General features: G+C 46.0%; 1 protein-coding gene across 8 annotated transcripts in view; it reads right to left on the bottom strand.

Moving 5' to 3' along the window:
* Positions 1-12,376, bottom strand: part of LOC140399264 (dynamin-1) — a 309,201-nt gene that overhangs the window by 155,920 nt on the left and 140,905 nt on the right. For 6 of the 8 annotated variants that reach the window (XM_072488710.1, XM_072488715.1, XM_072488714.1 and 3 more), the window contains exons 11-12: positions 3,058-3,144; positions 678-748 (exon numbers count right to left, since the gene is read on the bottom strand). In XM_072488710.1, the coding sequence (XP_072344811.1) occupies positions 678-748; positions 3,058-3,144 (158 nt within the window). Of the gene's footprint in view, positions 1-677; positions 749-3,057; positions 3,145-12,102; positions 12,242-12,376 lie in introns of all 8 variants that reach the window. The other 2 variants (XM_072488711.1, XM_072488717.1) reach the window with 1 other exon arrangement.

Genomic DNA, 12,376 nt, shown 5'->3' with positions numbered 1-12,376 from the left:
AAGCTCGACTATCGGCCGTGGTGGGATTCAAACCCGGGTCCCCAGAGCATTATCCTGGGTCCCTGGATTACTAGTCTAAAGGAAGGAAAATAAAGTCGCCATAGTCCCAGGTGACCATAGGCTGCTGTCCCCCTTTGAGGGGGAGAGTTGACTGGTGGTGATTTAACCTGAGGATCACCACACCTCAGGTGAGGGGCAGGGTTGAGAAGGCGGGGCCTTCGTAAATGACCTCAGCCGGTACAGGAATTGGCCTCGCTCTGCATTACAAACCAGCTGTCAAGAAACTGAGCTAAACCTGCCCCTGGTATAGTGGCAGTACTACTCATGTGGACACTCAAGCATATATATACCAGGTGTTACCAGACAGATAAAGAGACCAGGAATACTGACTGACTTTCCTCCTCTATCGTCCAGAGACACAGAGCTAGATGATAAAAGCCAAGTCTTGCCAATCTCAGGGCTGCGGCCTTTGGGTACCGGAGGGTGGAGATTAGCGAGATCAGTACAGAGAGGCGATGGAAACTACAGTCTCCCCTGCTGCACCTGGGTGGCCTATTATCACCCACTTAACCAGTGGGGAAGCCTCAAGTTGAATCCCTATTTGCCAACTGGTCCATCACAATATAGGAAACAGTCCTCCACGATTTATACAGGTGCTGGATTGAGTATTCACTTACTTGGCAAAGCCAATGAAATCCTCGTGGTTTGTGTTCATGTAGGATAACTCGATGTCTATCAGCAGCATAACCTGATGGGTAAAAGGAAAGTCACTGAGCCTGAATGATAGGGATGCTGCACGCTATGTAATAAGGACAGCAGAGGGCTGGAATAAGAGGTGAAGGACGGGAAGAAAGACCAGCAACTTATTTTTTAAATCTGCCGAGCCTTTTTAAAAAACAAATGTATCTAAAATAGGAATAATTGGAAAAGCTAAATCGCAAAACAAGAAATGCTGCAATTCGAAAACAAATACATGGTAAATAATAATAATAGTCTTTATTGTCACAGGTAGGCTAACATTAACACTGCAATGAAGTTACTGTGAAAAGCCCCTAGTCACCACACTCCGATGCCTGTTCGGGTACACGGAGGGAGAATTCAGAATGTCCAATTCATCTAACAGCTCGTCTTTCGGGAATTGTGGGAGGAAACCGGAGCACCCGGAGAAAACCCACGCAGACACGGGGAAAATGTGCACACTCCGCACAGGCAGTGACCCAAGCCGGGAATCAAACCTGGGGCCCTGGAGCTGTGAAGCAACAGTGCTAACCACTGTGCTACCGTGCCGTCATTGTCAAGTGTCTCTGGTAGAATGCATAATTTCCCCGAATTAAATAAAATACAGGTGTTGAATATCCGGATCGATAAAAAACAAAACAAAACTACAGCAGACCGAACGGAATTAGCGCAAAATAAAAGCAAAATACTGCAGATGTTGGAAATCTGTATTAGAATCAGAAAGTGCAGGAAAACATTATGCCTCATCTTTCCAAATTTGCCGGGAGGGCAGAGATCAGACAAGGTAATCAGATAATAAGCCATGATTCGCAGAGTCATGCGAAGAGCACAGAGGTTTATAGTAGATGAAACCGTATATGTGAAAATCTTTGGTATGGACCAAGTTGGATCCCAGGAATCATTGGTCTCAGAGACCAGAACCCCCAAGTAGACATGGAGGGGCGGATTGGCGATAAACACATGGACCACTTGAAGAGTAGAGAGATGCTCCAGCAGTCACTGTTACCATCAAGAAATGTTTCAAACCCCAAAGCACCAAAGAACCTGATTGACCTGTTATAGGCATAACTGAATCAAATAGCAATGAACTGCTTGTGCCAAAAGAGGTACCTGTTACTACAGTTCCTCTTAACACTGATCCCGTGGAAGCATCTCAAACGATAGAATTACACCATTCTACCAGAAACAGAAAATCTTCTTAAATACTTGATTTATAATTATTGAACCATAGTGTGTAATTAGAATTCAGGACTAAATACAAATGTAATTATTTCTCAGATTTGATAGTGTTTACTATTCACCTGTATAAAGTAACTTGGTAAATAAGGATTGTAAAAAGGAGTTAAAGGGGGAGGGATATCGTGATTGTCACTTTAAGACCAGCATTATTGAGTAGGGGTCACGTGGTCTGAACAACCAATCAACAGCTAGGGAAAATCTCTAAGGGGAGGAGTTTCTAAATTAGAAAGAGTGTCCTATGGACTAGCTCAAAGCTCAATTAGAGAGCTAGATTTTTATCATTGCAATTATCCGATTGGCTGTTTCTACAACAGGGGAGCATACTGGAGGTCCAAATCTTGGAAGGTTTTGAAAGAGTAAATAAGGAGAAACCATTCTCAATGGCAGGAGAAGGACTGGTAACCAGGGTACACTGGTAAAAGAACACGAGGCACCATGTGAAGAAAGGTTTTCCTTAGTCCAGTGAGGCTGGATTTGGAATTTGGCTGGACTAGCATTTGTTGCCATCCCTAATTGCCCTTGAACTGAGTGGCTTGCTAGGCCATTTCAGGGGGGGGGGGGGGGAGTTAAGGGTCAACCACAATGGTCTGTAGTCACATGTCAGCCAGACTGGCAGATTTCCTTCCCTGAAGAACATTAGTGAACCAGATGGGGTTTTTACAACAATCAGCCATGGTCATCATTAGACTTTTAATTCCAGATTTTTATTGAATTCAAATTTCACCATCAGCGGTGGCGGGATTCGAACCCGGGTTCCCAGAGCATTACTCTGGGTCTCTGGTCCAGTGACAATCCTACTACGCTACCACCTCTCCGGACTGTGAAGCAGATTCAACAGCAAACTTCAAAATTAGATAAAGAGAAGGAAAAAAAAAACTTTTCAGGGCTGTGGAGAAAGCGGGGGGAGAGGGCAGGGGCAGCAGAGGGGTGGGACCAATTGGATAACTTTACCGTCATGAGCACGATGTGTCAAATGGCCTCCTCACAGTTTGCATCAATGTATGATCAAGCTGGAGTCCACCCTATGCTGAGCCATTACACAATAAAGACAAATCACTCCGGTCGGTCCAGATTTCATACCTGCTGCTTTGTTCTCCCCTCCCGATCTCGGATGTGAGTGGTCACGATCCGGTCCATTTCTTCCCGCAAGTGTGGGTATTGTCCCAACTGTAACAAATAACCCGGTAGACAAGTGGAAAACAGGCCAGCACATTTTCCCTGGTAACTTTCAACACTCAAGCAGCTAACACAGGAGCACATTGTCACACATTACGGCACTGAATGGAGCAGTGCATTCAGTCCAATTGATTCAGCCTAGATTCTACCAGCAGCATCGGGCATTACAGCGGGGCAAAGGTTGAGGCCTATTTCATACTTAGAAATCGGGCAAATCGATAGTGGAAAAAATTGGGAAAATTCAACATTTCAGTATTACTTTAGGTCACTCTCAGAGCTGATTTCATCATGCCTGGTGGCTGGACAAACATAAAAATTGTAAGGACTTAAGAAATTCTCTTCTCGTCGCACCAACAATTTTCCAGATCCTTAACAGCACTGCACCAATTTTCCAGATCCTTGACAGCACTGGAAGTTGTTGGAAGAGAAGATCTGCTGCACAGCTACCATGCCACAGAAGACTGGAGATGAGGCATGTAGATTGGTATGGGACGCACGTTTGTGCCAATTGTCCCTAATCCCATCAGAAGAAGGCCTGCCGGGGAGTCCCCATGCTCCAAGTAAAGGAGAAAACTATGTCCCCCCCCCCCCCCCAACCCCCACTCCTCCTCCTCTCCAGCCATCGTTCTGAGCAGCCGACCACACAGTCAGAACAATGATGGGTGTAGGGATGAGTACAGAATGAGCCATTTGCTCAGAATTTTAGCTGGAGAGCAGGAGATGAGTTTGTCTGACTTCTGGGGAATAGAAGCATCAATAAAAGAAACAAAACGCAAATTTGTTTGATGGGGATCTAGATGTTCACATTCTATCGTTGGAATGGGGCCATTGCAGCTCTGAGGGCAGCATTGTGGGTATAAACATGAACATCAGCCCACAACTCTATCCGGACTTCAATTTGTTTACATACATCAGTTTTATGGAGCAGCTCTGCTGTCTATACTAATGCAGTACTGTAAAGCAATAGACACTGGTTATAATTCCATTGAAAACACACACAACATAAGCATGCAAGCAGGCAGCCATGCAAGCTACAGAGAATAACACTTGGGGATTAATTAGGAGTGGAACAGGTTAGTATACAATGTGGATAAATGACAACAAATAGACGAGTCGAGGTACATTTTTAAAAAGGCAATGTTGGCCTTACAATAAGTTTTAGCTTGGGCCTTGGACAATAATGAGAATTTTCTTCCCAAACCTCCCATTTTCCTAATTCAATAAAGGTTGGAGAATGACGCAGTTTCCCTTTTTTTTGCACCCGATGACAAACCCGATGACAATTTGAGAGCACTGGTGTGGAGATGAGGTTATGGGCAGGTAAGCAGCAAAGCTGGGCTCCCCTACATCGCCCTACGCTGGCAATTGCCGGCTTTCTCTTCGCACCGGTCAAATCTGTTATTAAATGCCAATTTGTCTAGCCTTTTGGATGCGCGTTTCCACCCACCCCCCCCCCCCCCCACTCACCCAGCCTCCCTCCTTGCAATCCTGTCCCTTCAGGAGCGGATACAGAATTGGGGAAGGCTTGTCAAATCAGTGTCACACACACAATCCCATTTTTTTTTTTCAAATCACCCTGACAAAAAGGCACAGGGCGAGCAACAAACGCTGGCCTTGCCAATGACAGCCACATCCCACGAAACAAGAAAAAGAAATAAATAATCTAGGACTTTCCGTTCTCCGAGGAGACAAGTCCCACCCTATTCTCCAAAGCTCCATCCCTCACATTCTTACTCTTGCCAGGGCCGGTTTAGCTCAGTTGGCTGGGCGGCTGGTTCGTAATGCAGAGCGAGGCCGTCAGCGTGGGTCCAATTCCTGGTACCGAGGTTATTCATGAAGGTCCCCGCCTTCAGAACCTTGCCCCTCGCCCGAGGTATGGTGACCCTCAGGTTAAATCACCACCAGTCATCCCTCCCTCCCTCACAGGGGAGGGCAGACTACGTGGCAACATTTCCATTTTTCTTCTTACTCGTTGTTAACCGTGCACAGATTGCTCATTGCTGCACTGGAAATTATTCGCATTTCAATCCGAACCTCGTGAGCGGACATTGCTCAAGGAAGGTACCAGCTGAAGGTTTTTGTACTGGCGAGACAGTTCCATCAGGGACTGATGGCTTTGAACAAGGGAGCTTATTCCTCTCTCCACAGAGTAAGACCACACATTCAATGAATAAACAGGAGGTTAAATATAACCATCCCACTTTGCTCCCTTTACAAGTATATGCCTCATTATTAATTATAATCATCAGTAGGGTAAAACTAACCTGTCTCACGACGATTAAGCAGAGGATTATTTGTTGAGATTAACGCACTGAGTTGAATCATTAGCGTTTAGCAAAGCAATTAGTTTTACAATTCTAAGTATTGGATTATGTAGAATGAGAGATTAGAAATGATGAGTGGACAAACATCTTCATTCAACTGTCTTTTTGCTGGTACTTCAGTACAGTAATTTGAATATTGAAAATAAAAAGTTTTATCAGTTTCAATGAAATGATACGGGGGGGGGATATCATACAAGGCTGTAGGCAGCCATCTCCCAAATCTCTGATAATACCATCCTACTACAGGCTTTTGCTAGGCACGTCTGTTCTCTGCTTGTTGTCCTTCATAGAATAGTATTTCTACGGTGCAGTAGAAGGCCATTTGACCAATCGAGTCTACGCTATTGCTCTGAAAGAGCACCTAACATAGGCCCGCTCCCCCACCCTATCCCGGTGTCCGCATAACCCCACCTAACCTTTGCACACAAAGGAGAAATTTAGCATGGCCAATCCATCTAACGTGCTTTGTGCAGTTTTATTCTGAAACCTTTGGACACGAAGGGGCAATTTAGCGTGGCCAATCCACCTACCCTGCACGTCTTTTGGGGTGTGGGGGAGAGACCCACGCAGACACAGGGAGAATGTGCAAACTCCACAATGCCAAGTGACCCGGGGCCGGGGTCGAGCCCAGGCCCTCGCTGTCATGAGGCAGCAGTGCTAACCACTGCGCCCCCCCACCGTCCACGATTAGAATTGATGGGAATAAAATTGCTTTTTCCCCCAAGGTTGGTGACCTCTTTTCCCTTTCCCCTCCTCCTTTAGGTGCAGGTGTATAACTCATTCTGTGCAGTTGCTCAGAATCATTAGAGTGTAACCAATACAGCAGGATATTGATTGGGATATATTAAAATCCTTCGCTCAATGACAATGTTTTTTTAAAAATCGTCAAGAGGCGGAACTTCCACATTTAGCATCTTCTCCACTTGGATCCAATATTGAACGTTCCGGACAGGAACAGTGAGGGGTTTTGTTTTGGGGCGAGGGCCTTTGTAATGAAACCTTTCCACTGTTTTAAGGCTGGTCACGTTGGGCAACAGAGTAGGGTGCCTCCCCGACTGAGTTCCATGGATTCCCTGGGCCAGCAGATCGATGTACCGTCTAACTAACCAGCCCACCCAGTGAGATTATCGCTAAAGTCTCTTTAAGGCAACGCCAGAGCTGCTGATCAACCTGGCGCTGACGAGAGTGAACATGGTCCTTGGCAGCTGAGCAACAGCATTGAACCCAATGCCATTCCAGGATCGGTGAGCCTACTCAACTCTTTTACTTCAGAGAATGACAGTGTTAATAGTGACGGCACGATTAGAACACTAAATTAGTATCAATGTCACAAGAGACTTGTGTGTGTCCCTTTAAGAAAGATGTAATCTCTTATCATGTGACTTGTAGCACATCGGGCTGTGGCTGTCAGGTGAGAGGGTGTTTTTTTAGGCTTCACTTTGATTGCTTTGGACTGCAGAAGGAGAAAGAAGTGTTTTCCCTGATTTCATTTTAAAAGCTGTTCCAGTAAAAAGCACATTGGGCGTGGCTAACTGCCTAGGTAACTTTAAAGAGATAGTTGCTTACCGGAAGGATTTGAATCTGCTGGTTGGAATTGGATCAGAATTTCAGAAAAAGGACAAGTCCCATTCAAGGGTACGGGTTTATGGGATTTTGTTATTGAATTGGAACAGCTAAGGGGGAATTCATTCAGTGTTTATATACATAGACTACTGTAGTGTGTGGTGTCTTTATGTTTGTAATTCATAAATTTGAATAAACCTTGTTTTGATTAAAGCACCTGGGGCAGCATGGTAGCATTGTGGATAGCACAATTGCTTCACAGCTCCCGGGTCCCAGGTTCGATTCCGGCTTGGGTCACTGTCTGTGCGGAGTCTGCACATCCTCCCTGTGTGTGCGTGGGTTTCCTCCGGGTGCTCCAGTTTCCTCCCACAGTCCAAAGATGTGCAGGTTAGGTGGATTGGCCATGATAAATTGCCCTTAGTGTCCAAAATTTCCCTTAGTGTTGGGTGGGGTTACTGGGTTATGGGGATAGGGTGGAGGTGTGGGCCTTGAGTAGGGTGCTCTTTCCAAGAGCCGGTGCAGACTCGATGGGCCGAAAGGCCTCCTTCAGCACTATAAATTCTATGTAAAGATCTATTCTATGTAAAGACTGCTGAATCACACCTGAAGTGAAGGTTCTTGTGCCCATCCCAGTCAAATTCAACATAAAAGTTATAGATCAGGTGAGCTTCATAATACACTTTGGAGTTTCTATGCCATGGCCCATAACACAAGGTAAGACAAGATTGGTCAACTTAGCGTTGATGGATTATAAATTGGGAGTCCGAGGATGCACAACCTATTTTTGTGAAACCCTCACCGACGGCAAGCAAAAATTCTAAAGAAGGCCAATATTTCCTTTCCAAAGACACTATAGCTGGAGAGGAGAAGTTGGAAAGCAAAAGACGAGACCTCAGTGTGAAGCAACCAGTTAGTCTCATTGGTGCAATACTGAACTACAGCAGATCAAGGCAACACCCGAGGTGTCAGTTAATCTAAACAGTGAGGCTGCAACTGGGGGATTACCAAACAAATCCTAACCCCTTGCCCCACGCCCAATGGCTTGCTTGGCTGGCTTAAAGTGCTTTCTCATGAGATGTCAGCTGTCAGGTCGCATTGATGACCTCCTGAATGGACCTCAGGCTCCTCGTTGGAGCCCAGCGACGAATTGGGCCTAAAGCCTCTGTCAATTGGCAAACACGGGAGAGGAAAGAGGCATTTAAGCCCCTCAAACCCGTTCCTTATCTCAATTAGACAATGGTCAATCTGCACATTAAATCCACCAACTCGCCCTGGTTCCGCATCCCTTCATACCTTTACTTAATAAAGATCTATTTTTAATTGACGGTCAAAACATCGTTTTTGTTGTTTGGTGGGGGTGGGGGGGGGGGGGGGAAGAGAAATTTCCACTAGCCTTTGTGTAAGGAATTCATTCCTGGCATCACCATTGTATGCCTTACCTCAAAGAGCCTTGTATTCGCAATTCCCCCATCAGAGGAAATAGCTTCTCTCTTTATCACATCATTGCCCTTAATTGGCTGAAGCACGTCAACCCCCAGTGGTTGCAGGGGTGGGTTTCCCCACAGCAGATGCATTGAGCAACTGGGCAAAGGCAGGATAATCCAGTCCCGCCATCCACGACCCCCCCCCCCCCCCCCCCCCCCGCGCTTGGGAATCCGACACAGATGGTCGTGCCGCCAGACCCCAACCCCAGAAAAATCCCACCACACAATTTAACCCTTTCAGCCCAAATCAAATCTGAGGCCCAAGGTTCCTCTTGAATCCAGGTTTCCTCAACTCCTGGTGATTCAGCTGTTAGGGGCCACGTGTATTATTCAATGGGGCCCTAGATCAAAGCTAGGTAACAGGGGAGGGCACGAGGATCTCCGTGGGGCACAGCATTCCCGGGAGCACAAACATGGTGGCAAAGCCAAGAGCAGGCTCCATTGGTCTGGTCCGCAGTCTATGGCATCACAAAGAGGTCAGTGCGGTTTACTGTCTGTACCTTGGCTTACTGCGTGTGACATGTTTAATTACAGGAGAGGGGGGACTTCCTCATTTCTACCTTTTGTGATCCAACCAGAAGGCGAGGGTGGTCCACATTTGTTCTATAGAGTTTGGGAGTAGCACTCCTATACTCCCACAGGATCCACAAGTACCACGTTCGTGTATACTTTTTAGCCTTTGATTTGGAGCAGGTCCCTTCAACAGCGCCTCTCGGTCAGCTGGGGCTGCTCAAGGCTCTGAAATACTGGTCAGAGAATGGGCCGCACAATCTCCAAGCAAATTCAACAATCTGGGTCTGATGGGCGGAACAACGTCGATTCAATATTGAAATGAAGCCTTTGTTCTGCCGCCTAAGAAAAAGAAACACTGACCAAGTTAGCCTACCGGCCCGGATTGAGCCAGGGGAGCAAGTATGTTGAATTAGACACTCAGAAACTGTGGTTTAAAAACCTACTTTCAGAATTCTTTAGGTGTTCCGGGATCGACTGATGTTTTAACGAGGCGGAACTGTGGTATCACAAACCGAAACCCAGAGAAGCAATTTGCTGAGGCCTCACTGGACTCAAAGGACATGTTGCTGGCCTTTTGAGGGAGATTAGCCCTGAGGTGATTTGAACCTGCCTATAACTGATGGATTGATTGAATGATTCATGTGACTGTTAAAGACAGATCAGTGCGTTCTTAGCGGCTGACATATTTAATGTAAGGGCAGTTTTCAATTTTCTTTCCGATTAAAAGAAAACAACTAATATTGTGGATTTGGAGATAAATATGCAGTTGTTGACCAGTCAGCTAATAAAATATTCAATAACCATGAGCAATTTGTAGTAGAAACTGGAGGGTGAATATTAAGTTGAAAGAGAACTTGTGCTAGATAGTATTAACTTGTGTCATAGGATCAAAGAATTTACAGTGCAGAAGGAGGCCGTCTGGCCGATCGAGTCTGCACCGACCCTTGGAATGAGCACCCTATCTAAGCCCACGCCTCCACCCCATCCCCATAACCCCACCTAACCTTTTGGACACTTATGGGGCAATTTAATAATTATAATTTTTAAAAAAGTAATAATAATCGCTTATTGTCACAAGGAGGCTTCAATTAAGTTACTGTGAAAAGCCCCTAGTCTCCACATTCCGGCGCCTGTTCGGGGTGGCCGGTACGGGAATTGAACCCGCGCTGCTGGCCTTGTTCTGAATTACAAGCCATTTGTTTAGCCCACTGTGCTAAATCAGCCCCTCATGGTCAACCCACCTAACCTGCACACGTTGGACGGTGGGAGGAAACCGGAGCACCCGGAGGAAACGCACGCAGACAAGGGGAGAACGTGCAAACTCCACACAGACAGTGACCCAAGCCGGGAATCGAACCTGGGACCCTGGAGCTGTGAGGCTGCAGTGTTAACCACTGTGCCACCGTGCCCTTAAGAAACACAATGGCTAAGGACAGCATAAACTCCCCTGCTCTTACCAGCCTCCCCGAACAGGTGCCAGAATGTGGCAACTAGGAGCTTTTCACAGTAACTTCATTTGAAGCCTACTTGTGACAATAAGCGATTTTCATTTCATTTCTTCTTCAATTAGTCCCAATAAGGAAGCTTTTACATCCACCCGAGGTTGTGGGGGTTTCAGAATTCCCTCCATAATGGTTCCCCAGCAGTTACAGCCATTTTTGAATCTTAAAACTTTTTAGAAGTTGCAGGGTGGGCTCCACATAGTGGAGGCATCGTCTCTCACCAGAACCATCCGCTGCCTCCACTTCCAGGCTGGAAGGCCTCCTGTTGACTGTCCAGCTTTTAGAGAGCCCCTCCACCATCTGGAATTGGATAGCGGGTCGACCCGCTGACCAGCAACCGGCCATTTCAGGGAAAGGGAATCAGAGCCGAGTGCAACTGTTTCCTACAGACTCCTGACTCCCATTTGTTCATCAGCGTCCTGACCCAAAATCCTGTCTAGAGCACGTCGACTTTCAGACATTGGTCTCCAAACGTTTAACAGGAAGACTAGAGGCTGCGTAAGGAATCTAGAATATTACAGCACAGAAATGGACCATTTTACCCAACTGTTCTGTGCTGGTGTTAATGCTCCAACAAACCTCACTATCTCACCCCACTACATATACTTTTCCACCTTGTGTATTTATTCAACTTTCCCCTTAAATACCTCTAAGCTCTGCATCTCAACCAATCCATGGTTGTAATGACCACACTGAGTAAAGAAGCCTCTTCTAGATTCCCTTTTGGATTTATTACTGATGAGTTTTTGGAATTTACCGCAAGTGGAAACTCTTTTTCACCTCTACCTTGTCTAACCCTTTCAGAATTTTAAAGACCTCCAGCAGGTCACCCCCGCCCCCCCCCCCCCCCCCCCCTTCAAAAAAGTGTTTTCTGCTCTAAGATAACCAGAAGCCCCAGTTTCATCGTTAAGTAATGTCACAAAACGTGTTCCCAATATCAGCCAATTGTCAGCACGGTACTGTGTAGAATCAAAGACTCCTGTCGGAAATATTGCTTAACCTGGCCAAACGACTTGGCATAAAATAGAACAGTAAAAGAGCTGCCTGACTCCCGGCTTCTGGAGGGATGCACAAAGGTGCAAAAATACAGAAAAATGGCCTTCAGCAACTTGGCCAAAAAAACCTAGCACCTTCTCAAGAGGTGAAGAAGATGAGATCTCAAAATGCTCAATTCTAGAAATTGCACATGTTCCTTCTCAAGACGCCTCGAACCAATATCAAAACCAACGGCAGATAAAGTTGCAAGCGGCAGTGGGCAATAATGCACTGGAAAAATAACTTCACTTCTATAAAAGTTTGGAAACGAAAGGGGTAAAGATTGGCCCAGAGTCTGTCCACTGAAATATAGCCTCACTCACATTGCCCAAATAAACAATTCAAAAGGTCCAATCCTACAGCTGACATCCTTCTGAGTAGCAAATGAAATCGGAATATTCACCAGGAAATCTTAGTCAGCATTGCCTTAAAATGAAAAAGGCGCCATTTTTACTTTTTTTTTTTTGTTGAGTTAAATAAGTTAATGGAGCAAAGGCGGGGGTCATAGAGAAGGGTTTGACCTTTTACCTTTTCGGTACACTTTCTGATGGTGCCAGAGAGTTCGCTCACCACCATATCTACGCACTTCAAACATGGCTCCTTCAGCTTTTGGATCTGCTTTTTCACTATAGCCTCAAAAGCAAGGTCAGGGGTGAAGAGCCCAGTTCTGCATTGCATCGTGGGAGGAAAATGACCAACAAGGAGGGTGAAGGGAGAAGGTGAGGAGCAGCAGGGTGTGGGGATGAAAACATGGGGATAGGACATAAAGCAAAAGGAAGAGTAAGACCTTGGTTACCTACAA

This window comes from Scyliorhinus torazame, chromosome 22 (assembly GCF_047496885.1).
Source record: "Scyliorhinus torazame isolate Kashiwa2021f chromosome 22, sScyTor2.1, whole genome shotgun sequence".
NCBI classification, from domain to species: domain Eukaryota; kingdom Metazoa; phylum Chordata; class Chondrichthyes; order Carcharhiniformes; family Scyliorhinidae; genus Scyliorhinus; species Scyliorhinus torazame.
This window is presented reverse-complemented; position numbering and strand designations above follow the sequence as displayed.